At 41.3% G+C, this 24,482-nt stretch overlaps 1 protein-coding gene and 1 non-coding gene across 2 annotated transcripts; one reads left to right on the top strand and one right to left on the bottom strand.

Moving 5' to 3' along the window:
• Positions 1-3,743: 3,743 nt before the first annotated feature.
• Positions 3,744-16,133, bottom strand: EPCAM (epithelial cell adhesion molecule). The gene is made up of 9 exons (XM_087823841.1): positions 16,055-16,133; positions 13,973-14,080; positions 12,999-13,239; positions 11,687-11,752; positions 10,445-10,508; positions 9,018-9,119; positions 7,584-7,784; positions 5,525-5,569; positions 3,744-4,202 (listed from the first exon to the last, which is right to left on the bottom strand). The coding sequence occupies exons 1-9, from the start codon at positions 16,122-16,124 to the stop codon at positions 4,161-4,163; spliced, it is 939 nt and encodes a 312-aa protein (XP_087679967.1). The 5' UTR covers positions 16,125-16,133; the 3' UTR covers positions 3,744-4,160.
• On the top strand, positions 10,902-11,017 carry LOC148091628 (small nucleolar RNA SNORA72). Its single transcript, XR_015715568.1, has one exon. It is a non-coding gene; the product is annotated as a small nucleolar RNA SNORA72 (small nucleolar RNA).
• Positions 16,134-24,482: the final 8,349 nt, after the last annotated feature.

Genomic DNA, 24,482 nt, shown 5'->3' with positions numbered 1-24,482 from the left:
GTAATTTAATGCTTTTCAGTATTTAAACAGCATTGTATAACCATTGCCAAACTCTAATTTTACACTTTGTCACTCCAAAAAGAACCCTCATACCCATTAGTGTCAATCCCCATTCCAAATAAACCCTCCCCCAAGCCCCCAGCTCCTGACAACCACTAACCAACTTTCTGTCTCTATAGGTTTGCCTCTTCTGGACATTTCATATAAATGGAATCGTATAATATGGGGTGGGTCTTTAGTGACTGGCTTCTCCCACTTAGCATATGTTTTTAAAATTCATCCATGTAGTTACATGTATCAGTACTTCAATCCTTTCTACTACCAAGTAATATTTTATTGTATGGGTACGTATTTAATTTATCCATCCATTAGTTGGTGGACATTTGTGTCATTTCAACTTTGGGGCCATCATGAATAATGCTGATGTGAACATTTGTGTAAATTTTTTTTATGTAGATATGTTTTTCTCTTTCTCAGATATATACATACCTACAAGAGGGTCCCTGTGCCCTGGCTACTGAGAGTGCAGGGAGGATCTCTACCCTTAAACTTCTGCAAAGGGAGGCAGAGAACTGTCTCTCAGTAATATCATAACAAGAATTCTCCCCAAATTGAAGAGAGGATGGGGTACTGTACAGCCAAAAGGGGAAAGCGTGTCCACTACAGGGCCAGACTGTGAAAGGCCTTGTATGGTAAGAGTAGCAGGCAAGAGTAGATTTTAGGTTGTATAAAATGATCAGCTTTAGGCAAATGATTCTGGGAGCAATGTGGAGTTTGGGCTAGAGAAAGAATAGCTTGGTGGCAAAGAGACCAGTGAAAATGTGTGAGAAGGAACATTATTTCTGAGGGAGATAATCACAGGGCCCGATGACTAAAGGAACAGAGAAGGTAAGAGAGAGAAAAGAATTTGGGACTTGGTACATGGTGGTGTCATTAACAGATTCTGAGAATACAAGAGACGGTTTGTGAGGGAATGAAACACTTTAGTGTAGAACTCAGGATGAAGGGCAGAAAAGGCCCACTGAAAAAATGGATCTGCGGCTTTGTCAGTAGAGGGCGCTGGAGAGACACTGCAAGAGGAGAGTGTTGTTCTCTTGTAGCATCATTGGCTTCCCCAGTGCCCTGCTCCTGCAGACCCAGGGCTTCTCCAGCACAATGCAGCTGCTCCAGCAGCTTTCCTGAGAACCTGCCCCACATCCCAACTATAAAAGGTAGCTTTAGCCCAGCTGGTGTGACTCAGTTCTTTGAGAGTCGTCTCATGCACTGAGGTCACAGGTTCAACCCCTGGTTGGGGAGCATGGCTGGGCTGTGGGCTCAATCCCCAGTAGGGGGTGTGCAGGAGGCAGGCAATCAATGTTTCTCTCATCACTGTAGACTTCTCCCTCTCTCTCTAAAATCAATAAAAATGTATTTTTAAAAAACGTTTTTTAAAAAAAGGTAGCTTTATAGAGTGGCTTTGGTGTCTGGTGAGACATGTCCCTATAAATAGCTTTCCCCAGCACCCTAGAGGACCGGTCAGCAAACTCTGTAAAGGACTAAAGTAAATATTTTAGGTTTTTGCCAGCCATCAGTAGAGTCTGTCACAACTACTAAAATATGCCATTATAGTTTGAAAAAGCCACACACCTTATGTAAAAAATAAAACTTATTTATGGACACTGGATTTATTTCATCTATTTTTTTTTTAAAGATTTTTTTCCTTTAGTGGTTAAATATTGGTTACTTTATATTTTTATTGATTTCAGAGAGAGGGATGGAGAGGGAGAGAAAGAAACATCAATGATGAGAGTCATTGATCAGCTGCCTCCTGCACACCCCCGACTGGGGATCGAGCCGGCAACCCAGGCATGTGCCCTGACCAGGAATCGAACCTCGATCTCCTGGATCCTAGGTTGATGCTCAACTGCTGAGCCACGCCCGGCTGGGCTTCCATCTAATTTTCACATATCACAAAATATTCCCCCCCTCTGGCCATTTAAAAATGCAAAGACCAATCTTAGTTCCTCCACTGTATAAAAACAGGTGGTGATGGGCCAGCCTGTAGGCTGTAGCCCTAGAGGGAAGATTTTCATCAGATTCCACAAGGCTGAAATTTGAATGCTGCCAGTACCATACTGCACCAACCTCTCTGCCTCTCTCAAACTCTGGGGCCCAGAAGCAGTAGGGATCTCTTCCTTGGGTGCTCTATTTCAGCTCTAAGGGTGTGTTACTTGTTACTTCCTACTAACTATATTAATTTCTATCACTGTATAACAAATTACCATAGTTAGCATCTTAAGACAATAAGCATTTGTTTCCCTGGATCAGGGGTCCAGCCATAGCATAACTGAGTCCTTTTCTCAGGGTCTTAGGATTGCTGAAGATGTCAGCCAGGGCTGTGATGTCATCTGGAGCCGGGGTCTCTTCCAAGGTCATTAGTTGTTGGCATAATTCAGTTCCTGTGGCTCTGAGACTGAGGCCCTCAGCTCCTAGGGTCCGCCTGGTATTTCCTGATAATTTACCCTCTCCACAACATGCCCTGGTTAGCTTTAAAGCTAACAGGAGCCCAGCTGGGCGTGGCTCAGTGGTTGAGCGTCGACCTAGGATCCAGGTGATCGGGGTTCGATTCCCGGTCAGGGCGCATGCCCGGGTTGCGGGCTCGATCAACGACTTATCATTGACGTTTCTCTCTCTCTCTCTTCCTCTCCTTTCCTCTCTCTGAAATCAATAAAGATATATTTTTTAAAAATAAAGCTAACAGAAAAGCCTGTGCTGTTACTGCTTACCTTTAGACGCCCTTAAAAGCATCATCTGAGCCTGGCTGGTGTGGCTCAGCGGTTGAGCATTGACCTAGGATCCAGGAGATGAAGATTCGATTCCCAGTCAGGGCACATGCCCTGGTTGGGGGCTCGATTCCCAGCAGGGGATGTGCAGGAGGCAACCAATAGATGACTCTCAACATTGATGTTTCTCTCTCTCTCCCCCTTCCTCTCTGAAATCGACATATTTAAAAAAATAATAAAAAGCATTATCTGATTGTCAGACTCACCAGCAGTAATCTCCTTTTGAATCAGTCAACTAATTAACGTTCTTAATCTGCAAAATTCCTTCACCTTTGCCATTTAATATAATTTAATCTAGGGCATACACATCAGGACTAAGAAATATTGGGGACCATCCTAGAATTTTGCCTACTACAGAACGAATAAAAATTATGCTTGTAAATCTTACATTTTCTTTAATGTTATCATAGTATTTTTAAAATTTTCCTACAAAAAGGTTGATATTTAACTTCATATAGAATACAGGGTGGGGCAGAAATAGGTTTACAGCTGTATGTGGAAGTTTATTCTTGTATTATTCTTTATTAGTTATTGCATTATTTTCCATATGAACTGTAACCCTACTTTTGCCCCACCCTGTAGATTTATTTGTACCATAATTATTCATTATATATATTGAAAACTGGTGCTTCTAATTTGACCAACCATAGAATTCATGGTTCACAACATTGTCTATCAATTCTGCCCCAAGGTATATTTGCCAAAATGCCAGTTTGTCTAATACAGAATCTTTAGATTCATTCTGAATAAAACTGACTTTTCTGTGAAGTTACGTAACATAGGCTGTTTTATATTGAATATGCATGATTTTAAGTACTCATGCATAACTCTAATTTGTAGTTAGCTTTCAGAGCATTTTGTAACCAATTATCTTATGTGTATACTATGAAATTTGATTCAATGATTCAAACAGTTAGGAAATTCAGTTTTAAAATGTTTTATTTCATAGTTCATAAAAAAAGGTTTTTATGTACATGACTCAAAAGTAAATAGGAAGGCAGCTTTCAATCACAAATGGATGAGACAGTAGTCATTTGAACTCTACTGTGAAAGCACATTTAAAGCACACTCTTCAATGTTATGTATAAATAATTTTAACTATGCAGTTCTGAGACTATCAGAATCTGGGATATCAGATCTGCATATATATGACACTTGTCAAATTTTAAGATTGGTAAAGTCAATTTCAAGCTGCTTATATTTTGAGTACAGGTTTCACTATTACAAATATATGTTAACAAAATAGTCTTCAAAGATTTCTGTCTTATGCTCATACATTTGTAATCTGAGTCGGTCTGCAAATTTCCCTTCTTCTAGTTACTATTCAAATTACAGCAGTTATCCATGGAGCTCCCTGTGCATCTCACCCATCTCCTTTATCTGAAATAGAGGAAAAAAGAGAAAAAAAAATTAAATAATTTTCCAATCTTTTGTTCTGAGAAGTTAAAAAAAAACAACTACTACTGAAGAGGAAAGCAAGATGCTTCTCTTCCATTATGAGACTTAAGTTTTTAAAAAAGGAAGCTATCTTACAAGTAAGCACACATTGGGTATATGATTCAAACTACTGTTTAGAGAGCTAAGATGAAAGAAGCAGGTAAGCTAGATCTTTAAGAATGGGTAAGATTTTTATTAAATGTATACCACTTTTACATCTAGTAAGAAACAGTTCATTTTCTATCATCAATATTTTATTTTTATGGGTGAGGAAATTGTAATTCAAATTTAAGTGGCTAGTCCCAGGTCACACAATTAGTTACAGGCAGAACCGAGACCTGGTGACAGCTACTACATTGGGCAAACATGTTGCTCTGTGGCAAGCATGAGGCCAACACCTTACATGGATTACTTTGCTTAATCCTCACGAGTCTGTACTATTATTGTCACTTTACAGATAGGGAAACATGGAGGCTTAAAGAAGTCAAATAACTCATCCAGCTAATAAGTGTTCAAATCTAGGTCTATATTGTTCTTAATCAGAACACTACATTGTCATTCTGACTTTCTGATATGCCCCTAGACCAGGGGTCATCAACAGGTAAGTCAGATGACTGATTACGGTATGGGAAAATGTCAGAACTTTCTAGTTCCATTAGATTTTTTTCAATATTCTTTTACATTTCTGTGTTATTTGGTAAAATATCAGTAAATAGCACATATACCATTTACAAAAATAAATATCCAAAAATTGGTGGGTATACTGAAAATGTTATTGATGGATTCAAGGACAAGTGTGTTTATATCAAATTCCTAGTGACTGAAACACACTAGCAATTTCACACTAGTGTTTGTGACTAGTTGGTATGCAACAAATTTACTAGGACCTAAATTAAGTTGATTTTTCATGATTATTTCAGTAACATAGAGACAATAAATCAGGTGATTAGTCATACCGAATTTCTCTAATATGAATCCACCAGAGTATGCTTCTAAAAGATTCCACTAATGTCAACTTTGTACAAAAAAAATTTCACAGGCTTCCTATCCCATTATTCTATGAGGCAGAATTCATTACAAGCTGCTCTGTCATGAAACTTGAGCAAGAAAATTTAAGTAAGGGAGCATTATAAGAGTGTGGACAATATGGACAATATTACAAAAGGACTCCAGTGTAATTGAGACCTGTCAGTGTCTATGAAGATATAGTGATTATTACGAGTAAAAGATTAAACAAGGGCCTTTTTGTTAAGTAATCCATTTACCTCAGCCTTCTCATACTTTGCCGTTCTTTTCTTTCTGGAAATAACCTGAATGGAAGAAAAATCATTACAATTTTAGGACTGCTACCCAAACAAAAAGGTCTAAATCAGTGATTTTTAACTGGTGTGCCACAAGAATTTTTAAAACATGCAATGCCTACTCAGTCAGGGGCACTGACCTATTTTCCCTTAGACCGTCAAATAAAAAAATGACAACAGCCTGGCCAGCATGGTTCAACAGTTGAGCATCTACCTAGGATCCAGGAGACTGAGGTTCGATTCCCAGTCAGGGCACATGCCTGGGTTATGGGCTCAATCTCCAGTAGGGGGCGTGCACGAGGCAGCCAATCAATGAGTCACTGATGTTTCTATCTCTCCCTCTCCCTTCCTCTCTCTAAAATCAATAAAGAAATACTTTAAAAAAAGAAAAGGTTGGAAATAGCAGGTCTAAACTCACATACTTTTAATGCACATAATTCCTATATGAACAAGGTTAATTTTAAAATCCAACTAAAGACATTATTTCTTAAATTAAAATTCACAACTAAAAACAAATTTTTTTAAAAAAGGTCTGCCACCACCAGTGAAACCACCAAAAAAAAAAAAAAAAATGCATCAAGAAAACAATGAATCATTTTTAATGAAATTTAACAGCCTGGTGTACATTCTTCTGCCTATTATTGCGTCCTGATACAAACATAAACATATGTGATCATGCAATATTTTTGCACAGCCTGTATTGTAAGAGGAACCCTACCAGATCAAAAACTATAGCCCTGGCCAGGTAGCTCAGTTGGTTAGAGCATCGTCTGAACATGCCAAGTTGTGGGTTTGATCCTCGGTCAGGACACACAGAAGGCCCAATCAACGAATGCATAAATAAGTGGAACAACAAGTCAATGTTTCTCTTTCTCCTTTCCTCACTCTAAAATCAATAAATAAAAATAAAAAATAAAAAACCTATAGATTGAACTCGTTCTTTTTAAATGTTGCTTTATTCTATAGCATAGGAATACCATGCTCAGGTGGTTTGCAGATTCACCATTACTAGCATTAGTATCCTCATCAATTTATAAGAACTCTTTATACATTATGCATAACACCCATTTATTATTTTATGCATGGTATTTTCACCCAGCCTATCATTAACATTTTTTACTTTACAGTATCTTTGTCATACAAATTTTAATTTCAATGAAATCATATATCTTTTCCTTCACTGATTCCAGATTTGTTGCTTTACCTGGTTTCCTTTACCACCAGGTTATATAAACATTTCCTACATTAATCTTACGATGTTTTATTTTTAAACATTTCCAATGCTAATCCATCTGGAATTTGCATATTTCAACATGGGTGCACTGCCCGCCTCCTTTCACATGTGCTTTGCCACTCACAGAGTGGGCAGTATGGTCAGCCTTGGTGGGGTGAATCTGGAATTCAACTTTTATTTTCTTCCAGGTGGATAGCCAAGTGGGAAAACTCCACTGAACTGACAATGTGAATTCCCATATACCCTCAAATCTATTTCTGAATTCTTTATGTTGGTAAGAAGCATCCTTATATTTCTAGAATAAACCTTGCTTGTTCGCACGATACACTCTTCTAAAGCACGATGAAATTCACTTTGCTAATGTTTTATTTAGAATTGTTGCTTCATATTTATCACTTCAAACTTCTTTCTATGCTACCTTTAACTTGTGTTCTGTTGTTTCATCTCATTGAATTGTTTGGAAGTTTAGGTATTTTGCACTAATCCTGGCAGGTGAACTGAAGGACAGTTGCTGCTTGATGGCAAAGTGACTGACCTGTGAGGCGCTTGGCTAAAGCTTTTCTCAGATTAGTATTATCCTTCCTTGCTTCATAAGGTGATTTTTTTAAATAAAAAGGGATCAGAAATACAACAGATTCACTCACTATCAGGAATTATTAAGAAAAACCAAAAAGATGATTTGTTTCATTTATATCATTTTGGAACATGGATGTAGGTAGCCTTTTGATATTGTCCCCTTTCTTTGAAAGTATACACCTGTAAGTGAAATTTTACTTGTTCTATACTCACCAGAACAACAATTCCAGCAATAAGTGCTATTGCCACAACCACGATGACAGCAATAATACCAGCTTTTAGACCCTGCATTGAAAATTCAGGTGGTTTTTCATCAACATAGTAAATTGCAGTTCGACCGGGATCCAGATCCAGTTGTTCCCCATCTACTCTCAGGTCCAGTCTATTGGAATGGAACAAGGATTCATCTTTAACCTATATTGAGAAGGAGAAAGGCAATTTAAAATATTTAAGAAAACCTGGCCACATGGAATTACACATCAATTATAAACCAAAAGATCTGTTGCCGAAAATCTTTATGGTTTCAGTGATAATAATCCCATACATTGAAACTTAAAAAGAAAAACTTTATTATGGGAAATTTTCAAACCTATACAGAAATAGAAAGAATTCTATAATGAAGTCCCATGTACCTATCACCAGACTCAATAATTTATTTATTTTATTTATTTATTTTTTTATAGCTTTATTGACTTCAGAGAGAGGAAGGGAGAGGGAGAGAGAGAGACAGAAACATCAATGATGAGAGAGTCATTGACTGAGCCCACAACCCAGGCATGTACCCTGACTGGGAATCGAACCCCGATCTCCTGGATCCTAGGTCGATGCTCAACCTCTGAGCCATGCCAGACCGGGCCAGACTCAATAATTTAAACGCAACGCCAATCTTTTTTTTTTTTTAACCCTCACTCAAGGATATTTTTTCCATTGCTTTTTCAGAGAGAGTGGAAGGGAGAGAGAAACACTGATGTGAGAGACACACATCAATTGGTTGCCTCCCACACGTGCCCCAACCAGGGCCAGGGATTGAGCCTTTAACCGAGGTACGTGCCCTTGGCTGGAACTGAACCTGGGACCCTTGAGTCTGTGGGCTGAATCTCTAACCACTGAGCCAAACTGGCCAGGGCAAGTCTAACTTTATTTTACCTGTTCTGCACATCCCCCACTGGGGATCAAGCCCACAACCAGGGAATGTGCCCTGACCAGGAATCAAACTGAGAGCTCCTGGATCATAGGTCGATGCTCAACTGCAGAGCCACGCTGGCCGGGCTAAACAAACTATTTTGTCACAGGAGTTACGCAGCATTTCTCCCATAGTTCCTATTCATGAAAATAACAGGGAAAGGCTATACACACAAACTAAGCAACTACCAATAAGAGGTAATAGAAAAGAATTATATGAAGATATTCTAGGGAGACAACATGATAAAAAGGCATAAATACACAAACAAGAAAGAAAGGTGTATAAGAAAGGTGCTTGAGAGTGACATGGAAAACAACATTAACTGCTGCACAAGAACCACTAGAACAGCTAAGATGCGGCTGATCTATACGTGGAAACAGATGATGAAAGACCTTGAATTCACTGAGACATGACAAACACTACATTTGTAAACACAGGGATAAAATGAGGATGACTATACTCACATCTTTTTCAAAATAATAAGCCACATCAGCTATGTCCACATCATTGTTAGTTTTCTGAGAAGAATTTTGCACCAGATCAATAGTGATAATATCATTCTCATACTGGGGGGAAATTGAAAAATACAAATTAATATCAACATAACCAAAATGATGAAAATGTCATTGTTCAATAACAAGAATATTTACTGTTTGACTTTCTGTAATCTATATGTGTCAGTGTTCCTTTCCACTAGTAGATAATTGAGTTTTTCACTTATAATTTAAAAATGCTTGGAAAAATAAATAAATAAAAAATATTTGAAAGGTCTTTAAATCTATTCTCAGGAACTAAGACAGCAATGCAAACAATGATAATTATGACGCATGTTTTCTTTTCTTTTTTTTTTAAACATATCTTCATTGATTTCAGAGAGAGGAAAGGAGGGGGAGAGAGAGAGAGACAGAAACATCAATGATGAGAAAGTCATTGATCAGCTGCCTAGCCTGCAACCCGGGCATGCGCCCCGACCAGGAATCGAACCCCGATCTCCTGGACCCTAGGTCGATGCTCAACCGCTGAGCCACACCCGGCCAGGCACAACGCATGTTTTCTTATCAAAAGAATGTTCTTCTGAAAAGATTTTAGAATAAGATATTAAAGCATCACATTTGGTTAGAACTACTTTAAAACTAAAATGCTAAAGAAATGCAGTATGCAGTTGGCCTTGCGGTTCAGTGGCCTATTATCCAGGAGATAGCGGTTCAATTCCCGGTCAGGGCACATGCCCAGGTTGTGGGCTGGGTCCCCAATAGAGGGTGTACAGGAGGCAGCCGATAAATGACTTTCTCATCACTGATGTTTCTCTCTCTCTTTCTCTCTCTCCCCCCCTTCTCTCTGAAATCAACAGACATATTTAAGAAGAAAAAAAGACATTAAAAAAAAAAGAAATGCAATATGCATTTACCACTTTCTGCTTTTAGGAAGCAAAAAAGTTTATTCCTTCCAAAAACTTTTAAAAAATATCATTTTGATCTAGAGGAACTTAAGAATAAACTCATACTGCTTTGAAAGAGTTTCATCACACTATTCAAGCATTTTTCAACCAGAGTTGAAAAAGTTAAGGAAGGGCTAACTGGCTAAGGACTAGCTCCTGAAACCAGAGGAGATGGGAGCTAGGCACCGGAAAGTAAATGCATGTCAACAGCAATCAGAGACAGAAGTTTCCCAGGGTAAGAAGACTGGCATGTGTACGAAGAGATACTACATTTTCTTTAAGGCTAAACTGAGGTATTCAAAGGCAATGGAAGAAAAACAAAATATGGAATTTGCTTTATGAAGTGCCCAGGGCTGAAACTATCCTCAAATGCAATTTAATCACCACCAAAAATCAGACCCAAACCACACTTTCTGCTAAATCTCATTTACTTTAAACAACAAAAAATCTTACCAGAATATTTCCGATGTATTTTGAATCCAGTTGATAACGAGTTGTGATTATATCCTTGAGTGCACTGTAAATAATTAAAAATCATGTATTTTAAAAAATGGTTGTACTAAACAACATTAAGAAGCACTACTTTTTAACTAAGCAGATAGCTCAAGGTCTGGAATTGTCATTAACCAAACTTATTGGAAAGTTTACGCCATTTTGCAAATATCATAATAATTGATTCAGGCTAGAATCATCCATTGATGCTCAACTGTTGAGTTCCACTTTGGTTAGAAACAGGGTATTAAGTATCTACCCACAGATTGTATTTTTTAATTAAAAAGAGGAAAATGGTTAACTACAGTGGAGAAACCTGGCAACACTACTTTAACCATAGTTAACACCATCAGTACAAGGACAAGATGACATCATGTCTTACCTAAAGTGAAATACTTTGGAGTACATACTATCACTTAAGTGGCTTTTCTCTCAAAAATGTATTAACATGACATTCACTATATTAAGACTATGTATGTGTCCCCAGACCTAGTTCCTTCCCTAGGACTGGTTTTATAAATGCTGGTGATAAACCAAGAAAAAGAAAAAAAAAGTATAACCTGTACTTAATAAGGAAACATCAGATATACCAAATTTGGGGAACATTCTATAAAACTTGCCCGCCCATACTCTTCAAAAATGTCAAGGTCATGGAAGACAAAGGCCAAAACAGTGTTCCATATTACAGAGAATAAACGGTCATGACAACTAAATGCAATGCAGGATCTTAGATTGGATCCTGGGTCAGAGGATTAAAAATTGTTACAAAGGACAACATTGGGAAAACTAGCACCATATGTTAAAGTTTTCTGAATTTAGAAACTATCCAGTGGTTATGTAAGAGAATGCATTTTGTTTCTAAGAAAAGATATACTCAAGTATTCAGGAGTAAAGGGGGGCATGATGTCTACAGTTGGTTCTGGGAAAAAATATACACGCTTTGATAGATACACAAAGCACACACACATATACATGCACACATACACATATAAAGAAAAAAATGTGGCAAACGTTCACTGGTGAAGGGTACTAGAGAAATCTGTACTATTCCTACAACTCTATTTCAAAATAAGGTTAAAAATAGTATGTATAGTATCTTTTTAAGAAATACAAAAAGTATTGAGACGTGTTTTAGTTTTGCTAATGTACGATGGAACATTTGAGCACCAACTGAGCAAATATAATGCATTTAATAGCACTTACTTCTGCAAACTTTGACTATTATAAGGTTTTTCTCTTGTTTTGTGTTTTAGTTCAATGATGATCCAGCTGTAAAGTAAAAGGACAGTATTAACAAAACAATTCAGATTTTTATATGATTCTCTTAAGCTAATAGAGGTATCAGAAAAAGGATTTATGCACTAGATATGCCTTTAATCTTTTCCTTGGCCTTCACATATCTATTTTCATAAAGAACTCATCCAGTGGCTCTATGGAGCACATCAGCCTTTTCCCACCCCAATTCCTCAGCCCCCCCCCCTTTTCTCCTAAGCAACAAGGGCCCTTCTTTTGCCTCTGTAACTTGCTTCCTGAGCCCACTTCTTCTATGACTCACTTCTTCTACCTCTGTGGCTTTCTAAATAAACTTTTCTTTGTATTTGAAAAAAAAAAAACTCATCCAGGAGGGAGCACCCTTTCTAACACTGACTGTCTGGCCACAACATGAAAGGTCACGTGAAGTCAAGGCTCAGCTGGTCATGTTGGGCAGAGGTCAAGTGAAGATACAGAAAGACGCCAAGAAAAACTGAAAAGTAACCTTGAGGCTCCAGAAGACAGAAGCGTAGAGAATTGCCTGTCTTAGTCTTGATACCTTTTCAGTTTCTAGTCTTTTCAATAAACTCTTTTTTTGCTTATGGTAGCTTGAGTGTGTTGCTGTTTTTTCATTACATAATTCCTATATCTCATTTTAAAATACTATAAACGAGCAAATATATAAATAGCTTAAGTCATTCATATACATTTAATAGCAATCCAACTTTAAAATAGTGAACAGTGTTGCCCGGCTGGTGTGGCTCAGCGGTTGAGCATCGACCTAGGATCCAGGAGATAGCGGTTGGATTCCTGGTCAGGGCACATGCCTGGATTGCAGGCTCGATCCCCAGTAGGGGGTGTGCAGGAGGCAGCCAATCAATGACTCTCAGCATTGATGTTTTTCTCTCTCTCTCCCTTCCTCTGTCTGAAATCAATAAAAACATTTTTAAAAAAATACTGAAGTGTTAAGTAAAAATATTAAAGGAAATTTGTTTTGTATGCTACCATAAGAAAAAAATATAAATATTGCTAGTAAATTCATAAAATATCTCTAGAAGGTTATAAACTGGTGACATCAGTTCTATGGAGGTAAACTGGGTAACGGTGGGGGGGGGGGCTGAGATGGGATGGAGGTTTTTCACAGTACACCCTCCTTTCCTATCTTTCAAATTCTAAATCATTAAATCATATTACATATCCAAAAAAGTTTAATTAAACAAATCTGAAAAGCATGAAAACAAGTAATACAGACAACCCAACTCACTAGGTCCTCACTCGTTCGGAGCAGGTTTTTTCAGTGTCCTTATCTGTCCTTCTGACCCCAGCAGTGTTCACACACCAGCACGTGGTGGTGCCATTGCACTGCTTGGCTTTAAAGTGCCCGTTGTCATCACAGTCGGGATCATAGAGTCCGTCATTATTCTGAATAGCATCTTCAGGTTTCGGTCTTCTCCCGGACTTTGAGTGAGACATTTCTGCCTTCATCACCAAACATTTGGTAGCCACTACAAAAAAAGCTTCATGTCATGCTGGAAAACTAACCACAGTTTTATTCTTTTTTTAATATATCTTTATTGATTTCAGAGAGAGCAAGGGAGAATGAGAGGGAGAGAGAAACATCAATGATGAGAGAATCATTGATCGGCTGCCTCCTGCATGCCCGACTGGGGATCAAGCCCACAACCCCGGCATGTGCCCTGACCAGGAATCAAACTGTGATCTCCTGGATTCTAGGGCGATGCTCAACTGCTGAGCCACACCGGCCGGGCTAACAATTTTATTATTAAAGAAATTTTAATTTATCTCCAAACTCTGAGGGCCAAAGATTATTGTAGACTTACATGTTCCCCGCTCACTCTTTTATTTCTCACCCAAAGATATTTTTTCATTGCTTTTCAGAGAGAGTGGAAGGGGGACAGAGAGAGATAGAAACATCGATGTGAGAGAGACACATCAATTGGTTGCCTCCCGGGCCATGGATCGAGCCTGCAACCAAGGTATGTGCCCTTGGCCAGAACTGTACCCAAGACCCTGCAGTCTGCTGGCTGATGCTCTAACCACTGAACCAAACTGGATGGGGCCCCACTCACTTTCTAAAGATAAGAATCTTTCAGGTATGAGATAATTGACAAAATGATTCAGTTTTGAGCCAATAAAAGGCTTCCCAATTCAAAACACACCTATTAAAGAAATATAAGTCAAAGTAAAGTTTAAAGGCATTGAAGATATTCTACTCACATTTTGAGCAAATGACGGAACTTTGTGTACCAATTGAGGTACACCGGCATTCACCATTCTCCATTAAAGAGCAGTTTGTGGTCAGTTTGTATTTTTCACAGACACATTCTAGAGGGGGAAAAAATTCACTTTTAAATGTGAATCTTATCAACAACTCTGGTGTCCCAGCTAAATTATGTTGTGACAATATTACCCAAGTTACAGGGTCACAAAGCTTAAAAAGTGGTCCTGAATGTTTTATTTTTCAGCTATAATGGTAGTGCCTGACATAATTTGTATATATTATGTAGACATACAGTCTAATTTGCACACATTCCTGTTTTGATTTTTTTAAACCAAGACTACAGCCCTCCAAGCATCACATTTAGCTTGGCCTTTATGATAGTCCCGGTGTCAGCTCCTTCCCTCCTTCCTGTCCTACTAGGATAAATCCTTGCCTGTCAGCTACTGACTCTTCCAAAAATCAACAATTCCATTCCCTTCCACCCTCCCCCTTGATTTTCTTATTAAGAGATGCTTGCTTTGGGGCTTAACGGAAACATATTCAGCCCTTGGACTATATTTTATCTTAGAAAAGTTATACTTTCAGTTGAATTTGGGAGCACCTAACTAAATTAAATGTGGGTTTACTAACTTAATTAAATCCTGGTACCCAATTTTGCTGCACATCCTGTCAGTTTAATAGTTATATCCTTGACTATCTCTCAAAAGTAAATTTTAACTTCATATTGGCAAGCCCACCTAATTCTTTTGTCTGGCTAATGAGCATGCAATCATTAAAAACAAAAAATAGTATGACAAACCAAAAATTTTTAATATTGATCCTTCATGTCCCAAGTTGGCTTTAATTTTTCCTGCTTAAATTATAATCAATACTTCTATCTCAATATTAAAATCACAAAAGGAGAAAGTATTGTGGCTGTCCTCAAGGGTTAAAATTTTACGCAGCACTACACCTGCATTTTTCACGTCCAAGCAATGTCAAATTTAACACAGACCAAGCAGGCTGCTCTGGCTGTAGAGTAGCCCACTCACTCTCATTGCTTCAACTAATAAACTCTTTTACTTTAAACTCTAAAAAAATAAAACAGACCAATCAGGTATAAACTTTCTGAACACAAGCCTATAGCAGCTATCACCACTTTAAAGTGATTTAAGATTTCCGTATTTAATCCCAGATGTAATCTAGAAAACCATGAGTTGGTTAAACTGCATTATTTTGAGAGTGTAATTAATTAGGCTGAGCCCTGCTGGAGAGGCTATAGAAACCTTTCCAGAAAACTATGGCCAGTTGCCATGCCACCTCGGCCCACCATCTCACAAATGATAGCAGCCAACAGGTTTACCCCAGAATAAGAAAAACTGGTATCAAACTTCATGTCCAGCACTTGGATAACGGTGTGAGCTTCCACGACACAGGCTGTTGACCATTTAAATAGTTTTTCAAGAGTAAAGAAAATGGAAAACTCTGGATGTGATGGGGGGGGGGCGCGGAAATCAGATATAAAACTGTTTAGATTTAGGGCAACGTTTAGAGCAATGTTTAAGAGAAAAATACACCCAATTACTGATTATGGGATTCTCTTGGAAGTGGCGGGATTAGGGGGTTTTTACCCTTTAGGTTACCGATATTTCTGGGTTCCCTGCAATAAACTTGGCATTGCATGATCCTTAGAAAAAGGAAACGCCTACGCGCCTCGCGCCCAGGTGAGCGGCCCGGTGGCCTCCCCGCAGCCACCTGTCCCCGCCCGCGCCGACATCCGGGGCCCGCGGCGGCCGTCGCAGGCTCCCCCGCCCGCGCTGGTCGCGGCCGCTCCGGGACAGCGAGCGCGCCCACCCTCGTGGCGCAGAGTCCGGAGACCCCCGGACCGGCCGCCCCATTCCCTGCCGGCCACTCGGGCCCCCCGGGCCACTTCCCCAGGGAGGAGCGCAGAGCGCCGAGGGAGGCGGCCCCCTCCGCCCGCGCGGTCGGGTCTCCGGCCGGGAGAGCGCGGCGGCCCTCCCCTCCCCGCCTCCGTCCCGGGGGCCGGAGCCAGCACCCCCACCCCGAGCCCTGGCCAACCCCGTAGCCCCGCTCCCGACCTTTCTGAGCCGCGGCCATCGCCGCCGTCGCGAGCAACAGCCCGAGCGCGAGAAGCTGGGGGGGCGCCATGCTGCGCGCGGAGCAGGAGCAGGAGCAGGAGCGGCGCGCGGAGGGGGGCGCCCGGGGCGGCCGGCGCGAGGCGAGGGCGCGAGCGCGGAGAGGGCGCGCGAGATGCTCCGGGGCCGCGGGACGACGCGGACTCGCCGAGGGACTGCGCGCTCTGGCGCGGGCGGGGCGGAGCGCGCCTGCCCACCTGCGCCCGCGCCCCACCTGCGGCCCCGCCCCCGGCGCCGCGGGCCGCTCACCTCTGCCCGCGGTTTCTCCGCCGTGAGTCACGGCCCCGGGCGCCGGGCGGGGCGGGGCGCAGCTCCCCTCCCCCCGCTGCGCGGCCGCTGGGGCGCCGCTCCTCCCCAGGAAAGCACCCCGCCCCCCCAGGAGGGCACCCCGCCCCCCCGGAGGGCACCCCGCCCCCCAGGCGGGCACCCCCCCAGACGGGCACCCCCCCAGGCGAGCACCCCGCCCCCCCGGCGAGCACCCCGCCCCCCCAGGCGAGCACCCCGCCCCCGGCCACCGCCGCTTGCTTCCGCGGGGGTGGTGGGAGCAGGGAAGGCGACGGGCTGCGGCTGTGACAGCCCGTGGGGACCGCTGATGGCCACAGAGAAGGTCTGAGAATAGAAAATGATACTTTCAGCGAAGAGAGCACGAGTCTGAAACCTTGGCGCCAGGGGCCTGCAGGAGGGTGGCGGCTGGGAAGGGACCGTGGAACACGGAGGAGCGGGCGCCGGCGAGCCCGAGAAATAAAAGACCTGCGCGCCCTGCCCCTCAGCTTGATCGCGCTCCTTGGAAACTAGAGGAAAAAAATTTCCCTGGCTTGTGGGAGATGACAAAGTCCTATGTTACTTATAATTCTCAATCATTCTTTCCCCCTTTTTAGCCGTTGGGGATGTAAGAAAAGTTGTTCCCATTGAGCCAAATGCTGGAAACATTACTCCGGTTTTGATTAATATTAGAGAACAAAATAATGAATGTTTCGAAAATATAGGGAAGTAGAAACGGACAATAATTTGTTAGTGCAAATGACTTCAAATTACAACACGCTATTATTACTCTTAAAATAATTGTAATGACTTGAAGCATTCAATAGCTTAAAATATTGTGTCTGTATTTTTTTGTTATTAGCTGAAATATTATAATCAGTTTTTTAAAATTTATTTTTGAATCTTTGTAAGAGTTTATTTGAGCCCAAACTGACAATTGCTGGGAAGCAAGATCTCACATGCTCCTTAATCTGTCTTTAAAAGGTGGTTGTTTTTTCTGCATAAGAAAACATTGGAGTAAGAGTCCAAAAGAGGAAAAGTGAAAAAGCAATTTTAAGATTCAACTAAGTTAATTTTTATAAGTATATATCGAGTTAAAAATTATGCTTTTATTGAGCAATAATGTAAGTCTATTCTTCAGGTGAAAGTTGATTAATGTAAATAGTCACGTTGTTACAGTAAATAGCTGAATAAATTGAATTTTACTTGGACATTAAATAAGCTATTTACTTGATTATTCTTTTTTTAAAAATTTTTTAAAAATATATCTTTACTGATTTCAGAGAGAGGAAGGGAGAGAGAGAGAGAAGCATCAGTGATGAAAGAGTAATTGAACAGCTGCCTCCTGCACACCCCAGCTGGGGATGGAGCCGGACACCCGGGCATGCCCATGTGCCCTGACCAGGAATCGAACCGTGATCTCCTGGATCCCAGGTCGATGCTCAACCGCTGAGCCATACCAGCTGGGCTACTTGATTATTCTTATTTAAAAATTGTTTTATTGATTCTTAGAGAGAGAAAGAGAGGGAAACATCAGTTTGTTGTTTCACCCAATCATGCATTCATTAGTTGATTCCTGTATGTGCCCTGACCAGGGATCTAACCTTGGTGTATAGGGGCGGCTCTCTACCCAACTGAGCTACGGGGCCAGGGCTTACTTGATTATTGAGGCCTTAAGGAAATCTATTATTAAATCTGTAAATCTGAGTTGCTAGACCTAGTTTTGCAACTTTGTGATCTATTCAGCAATTTGAAGTTAAAAGAATTGTACTATCAAATCAGGAACAAGTTAACCAGATTTTTGTTGTCTTCTGCATTTTGGATGATTTCAGGAAGTTGCCCATAGCCAGCCTCCAAACTACACATACTTTTAACAAGAATAATCTAACTGGTTATTGTGGCTTTACTTGCAAAATATTCCATTGCCAGGTCTTAATCTGTTACCTAATCAAGAAGCACCTCATCTTCTTATAAAGTTGACAGCTGTTTATTAAATTGTTCATTGCAGTAAAGTGAATTGAGTAAGTATGATTATTAAATAAATGACAAAATACCACACTAAGCTCTGACTCATAATATCTGAATATACATCTAAGATATTTTTATAGCTCTTTAACACCCCAATTTGTCACTCACTGCTCAAAATTACTCTCATTTTATGCTATGATTATGAATCTTGTGTAGTTCCAGTGCTATATTTAAGAATATTTTTGCCCAGCCGGTGTGGCTAAGAGGTTGAGTGAGCATCGACTTATGAACCAGGAGATCACAGTTCCATTCTTTTTTTTTTAAATATATCTTTATTGATTTCAGAGAGAGGACAGGAGAGGGAGAGAGAGATAGAAACATCAATGATGAGAGAGTCATTGATCGAGCCCACAACCCGGGCATGTGCCCTGACCGGGAATCTGAACCCCGATCGCCTGGATCCTAGGTTGATACTCAACCGCTGAGCCATGCCCAGCCAGGCACAGTTCCATTCTTAGTCAAGGCATATGCTTGGGTTGGGGCCTCCGTCCCTGGCAGGGGCATGCAGGAGGCAGCCAATCAATGACTCTCTCATCATTGATGTTTCTATCTCTCCCTTTCCTTTTCTCTCTCTCAAATCAATAAAGATATATATATATATATATATATATATATACATATATATATATATTTTATAAAATCTTTATTGATTTCAGAGAGAGGAAGGGAGAGGGAGAGAGAGAGACAGAAACATGAATGATGAGAGAGTCGTCATTGATCGGCTGCCTCCTGCACACCCCCAACTGGGGATCGAGCCTGCAACCTGGGCATGTGCCCTGACCAGGAATCGAACCATGATCTCCTGGATCCTACGTCAATGCTCAACCGCTGAGCCACACCCACCCAGAAAATAAAGATATATTTTTTTAAAAGTATTTATTAATATTTTTGTAAGATTTCATACCCAAGTATATTTCTAAAATTACTGTTAAATTTTACAAATGTTGCTTTTAAATTTTGACAGTCAATTTGACAGATAATATTTGACTAAGAAAGAAATGTGGCAAGATTTTTTTTTTAATATGGCAAGATTAAAAACTAAATATTTTTTGAACTTTTTGAAGTAACTTTTTATTTTTTAATTATAGTTGTCATACAATATTATATTAGTCTCAGGTGTACAACCCAGTGATTAGACATTTGTGTAACTTAAGAAGTGATCATCCCAATAAACCCATCTGACACCATACATACTTATTACAATATTATTGACTGTATTTCCTATGCTGTACTTTACATCCCCATGACTATTCTGTAAATACCAATTTGTACTTAATCCCTTCACCTTTTCACCCATCCTTCTAACCCCCCTCCCATCTGGCACCCATCAAAATGTTCTCTGTATCTATGAATCTGTTTCTGTTCTGCTTTATTTATTTATTTATTTATTTATTTATTTATTTATTTATTATTATTATTCTTTTTTACTTTTTAAATTTATCTTTATTGTTGAGAGTATTACAGATATACCATTTCCCCCCGCAACTGACCCCCTCCACTTTGCTCCCATCCCCTCTCCAGGCCTTCACCCTGTTATTGACTGTCCAAGGGTTATGCATATATGCCCATAACTTCTTTGGTTAATTTCTTCCCACCCTCCACCCCCCTTCCCTCTTTCCTCTGAAATATGATCGTCTGTTGCATGTGTCAATGTCTCTGGATCTATTTAACTCATCAGATTCTTTTGTTCATTAGCTTCTTCTTAAAGAAGACCCTTCAACATTTTCTGTAGTGCTGGTCTGGTGGTGGTGAACTCCTTTAGCTTTTTCTTATCTGTGAAGCTCTTTATCTGACCTTCAATTCTAAGTGATAGCTTTGCTGAGTAGAGCAATCTTGGTTGTAGTTCCATGTTTTCCTTCACTTTGAATATTTCTTGCCGCTCCCTTTTGGCCTGCAAAGTTTCTGTTGAGAAATCAGCTGACAGTCATATGGGTGCTCCCTTGTAGGTAACTAATAGCTTTTCTCTTGCTGCTTTTAAGATTCTCTCTTTGTCTTTAACCTTTGGCATTTTAATTATGATGTGTCTTGCTATGGGCCTCTTCGGGTTCCTCTTGTTTGGGACCCTCTGTGCTTCCTGGACTTGAAAGTCTATTTCTTTTCCCAGGTAGGGGAAGTTTTCTGTAATTATTTTTTCAAATAGGTTTTCAATTCCTTGGTCTCTTGCCTCTTCTGGCACCCCAGTAATATGAATGTTGGGCCTCTTGAAGTTGTCCCAGAGGCTCCTTATACTATTTTCATATTTCTGGATTCTTTTTTCTTTTTGCTCTTCTGGTTGGGTGTTTTTTGTTTCCTCATGTTCCAAATTGCTGATTTGATTCTCAGTGTCCTCTATTCTACTGTTGATTCCCTGTAAATTATTCTTCATTTCAGTTCCTGTAGCCTTCATTTCAAATTGGTACTTTATTATGTTATCAATTTTCTCAGTTATTTCCCTAACCATCTGCTTAAATATCCTTATAACCAAAATTCTGAACTCTCTATCTGTTAGCTTGCTTGGATCTATTTCATTTAGTTCCTCTTCCAGAGATTTCTCCTGTTCTTTCCTTTGTGACATGTTTCTTTGCCTCCGCATTTTGGCTGCTTCCAGGTGTTTGTTTCTATGTATTAAGTAAAGCTGCTATGTCTCCTGGAATTTGTAGAGTGGCTTTGTGTAGTAGGTGTCCTGTAGGGTCCAGTGGCTCAGCCTCCCCAGTCACCTGAGCTGGGCCTTCTGGGAGCTCCCCTGTGTGGGCTGTGTGCATTGTCCTGTTGTAGTTGATCCTTGGTTGCTGTTGGCGTCCCTGGGAGGGACTGACCCCCCAGGCCAATCAGCTGTGAGGACCAGCTGCAACTACAGCCAAAGAGCTGCTGTGCTGGAGACACCCCTATGGAGCAGGATTTACTTCAGTGGAGCTTTGGTTCACCAAGTGCTTCCCTTGAGTGTGTCACTTGTGCCTGTGGTAGGGTTGTAATCCAGCGTGGTCAAGTCTGACCACCAGGTGCACTGTCTCTGGGGCCTCCCAGGAGGTGCAAAGTCAGCCTCTGCCAGTGCCTTGCCCAGGGCCACCCAGCATGAGCTACACAGCAAACCGTAGTTGGCTGCTACTTGTGCTGGGCTTGGCGGTGTCCAGGAGAGGCCAAGCTATGAGCCAGTGTAGCTGCCGCTAGTGCCAGGCCTGGGGCCACTTATCAAGCTGTATGGGGCAGCTGCTGCTTGTTTGAGAGATTTTAGGAAAGTCCTAAGCATGAGGCTCGAGAGGCCACTTGCACAGAAAAGCCCCTGGAAATGGCCTGGATGAGCTGCAGGTGGGGAGGGGCGGGGCTTCCGGGAATCACGGGGCGGGGCCAACGGTACGAGTCGGGCGCTGGCGATTCAAATATGGCGCCTGCCTGCCAGCTGTGTGCGGGGAGGACTCGCCAAAGGAGCCATGGCCTCCGCCAGCCCTTCTGCCTGGGAAGAAGCTGCCTCTCCACCTCTCGCCCCGACGTCAGGCAGGTTAGTTCCTCCCCGAGTGTCCCAGGTCCTCTCAGGCTGCTGCCCGGCGCTGGGCTCAGAGGGAGCGTCCGAGTGAGTCCGCGCCGGGCCCTTAGGAGGAGCTGCTGGGGCTCCCGCAGCCTCCGCGACCCTCAGGGACAGTCCCCGCTGGTTTCACGGCCCGGAGTTGTGGGGACGTCTCTTCCTGGCCTGGAGCCCTGGGCTGGGGCCTGCTGTGGGGCTGGGACCCCTCCCTCCTCCGGGAAAACTCTGCTGCCGAGATTCCCTTCCAGGTTTCAACGGCGGCACCGGGTGTGGGCCCGCGGCCACGTCTCTACAATTCAGCCCCGATCCGCCCGCGTCTGGGCCCCTCCTACCAGTCTCAGTGCTTCTTCAGATCCCTGGTTGTGGGGCTTCTGTTCAGCCAGATCTCAGGAGGCTCTGAGTGACAGTGGTTCGATATTTTAGTTGTAATTTTGATGTGGTTGCGGGAGGCGGCGGGTGCGGCTGTTACCTACGCTGCCATCTTGGTTTTTTTCTCCCTCTGCTTTATTTTTTATATTCCACATATAAGTGAAATCAAATGGCATTTGTCTTTCTCTGTCTGACTTATTTCACTCAGCATAATACCCGCCAAGTTAGCAGTTTTCAACAGGTGTGCTGCAAGAATTTTTAAAACATGCAATACCTGACTACTTAGGGACACTAACCTCTTTTCCCTTAGATTGTCAAATTTAAAAAATGACAACAGCCAACACACTAGCTGTCCCATGTAAATGCCCTGTCTTGAACCATAAATATATAGGTCATAATAAAGAGTTGCATCTTAATTGCTTCTTATTGGTCATGTGGCATAGTAAATTTGCATCTGGTTGGTTAATTCTTGGTACCAGAAATCCTTATATACAAGTATAGGCATCTGATTGTTTTTAAAAGTCCCTTTGGAGCAAAAGGGTAGGTAATTACTTTTTTTTGTAAATCAATCAAAATTGTACCCTTTTTTTGTCATATTGGCAAAAAATATATTTTTTGGTGTTCTGCAGAATTTTAATAGTTTACATGTGCCATGAGGTGAAAAGGTTTGAAAATCACTGCTCTAGGTCCATCGATGTTATTGTAAGTGACAAGATTTCATTCTTGTTTATGGCTCAGTCATATTCCATTGTATATATGTGAGACAGACTGAACCTCCTCTAGTTAAAATTAGAATTTTCATAAGTTGCCCCTCAAATCCTGCACCCAATCCTACACCCAGACAGAATGGTTCTGGTAACCGCAAGGTACTACCTCACCAGGCAGAGATGTCCCCAACCCTTATGAAAGGGCAGTTTAGTCCCAGAATGAATCTGCATAACCTCACCCTCATTATAATGATAAAAAAGACACCCCTGGGTGGACAGTTAACATACTAATGAACCGTGGTGCATGAAGAAGTGTGTAGTTTCACTGTACAAGTGTCAAAGAGTCCCTGCCTCTACATACTTAGACGTCATGCTCAGACATCATCTTTCCTGCCTCAACTTTAAAGCTGTTTCCCTGCCTTTGTTCAGGGAGCAGCAACCGTTTCTTTCTCCCTTCAGATGCTGTTTTCCTCGTGTGCATGAGCTTTTTTTTTTTAAATCCTCACCAGAGGATATGTCTTTATTAATTTTTAGGGATATATATATATATATATATATATATATATATATATATATACACACACACACACACACACACACATATATATATATATATATATATATAGAGAGAGAGAGAGAGAGAGAGAGAGAGAGAGAGAGAAGCATTGATTAGTTGCTTCCCATAGGCACCTGGACCAGGGATCAAACCTGCAACCTAGATATGTGCCCTGACTGGAAATTGAACCCACAACCTTTTGGTGTATGGGAGGATGCTCCAACCAACTGATCCACCTGGCCAGGGCTGGATGAGCTTTTTAATAAACCTCTTGCTTGAATACTATTTTTGTGGTGAGCTCTCTTGATTTCTTTTTTTATTTTTATTTTATTTTTGTTTAAAATATTACAGATGTCCCTTTTTCTCCCCAATGACTCGTTCCACCCCGTCCCTTCCCCCTCCCCAGTCCCTCTCCCCACCATTGTCAGTGTCCTTGGGCTGTGCATATATGCATATAAGTTCTTTGGTTACTCTCTCCCCCTCCACCCACCTGCCCTCCTCCATCCCTCTGACATTCGTCAGTCTGATCTATGCTTCCATGTCATTGAATCTATTCTGTTCCTCAGTTTATTAAGTTCTTTAGATTCCATATGTAAGCGAGATCATGTGATGTTTGTCTTTCTCTGCCTGGCTTATTTCACTCAGCATAATATTCTCCAGGTCCATCCATACTGTCCCAAAGGGTACGAGATCCTTCTTCTTTACAGCTGCGTAGTATCCATGGTGTAAATGTCCCACAGCTTTTTATCCACTCATCTCCTGATGGGCACTTGGGCTGTTTCCAGATCTTAGCTATTGTAAACTGTGCTGCTATGAACATCGGGGTACATATATTCTTTCTGATTAGTGTTTCAGGATTCTTAGGATACATTCCTAGGAGTGGAATCACTGGGTCAAAAGGCAGCTCCATTTCTAATTTTTTGAGGACCCTCCATACTGTTTTCCACAGTG

This window comes from Miniopterus natalensis, chromosome 13 (genome assembly GCF_054644295.1).
Source record: "Miniopterus natalensis isolate mMinNat1 chromosome 13, mMinNat1.hap1, whole genome shotgun sequence".
NCBI classification, from domain to species: Eukaryota; Metazoa; Chordata; class Mammalia; order Chiroptera; family Miniopteridae; genus Miniopterus; species Miniopterus natalensis.
This window is presented reverse-complemented; position numbering and strand designations above follow the sequence as displayed.

Bases quoted from the DNA above. Each gene is read 5' to 3' on its own strand.
- EPCAM (XM_087823841.1), bottom strand. From the start codon at position 16,124: ATGGCGCCCCCCCAGCTTCTCGCGCTCGGGCTGTTGCTCGCGACGGCG. The intron at 13,240-13,972 runs GTGAGTAGAATA...CTTTTTTTGTAG, and splicing joins TTCCGTCATTTGCTCAAAAT to TGGCTACCAAATGTTTGGTG. The intron at 9,120-10,444 runs GTAAGATTTTTT...ATTTCCCCCCAG, and splicing joins AATACATCGGAAATATTCTG to TATGAGAATGATATTATCAC.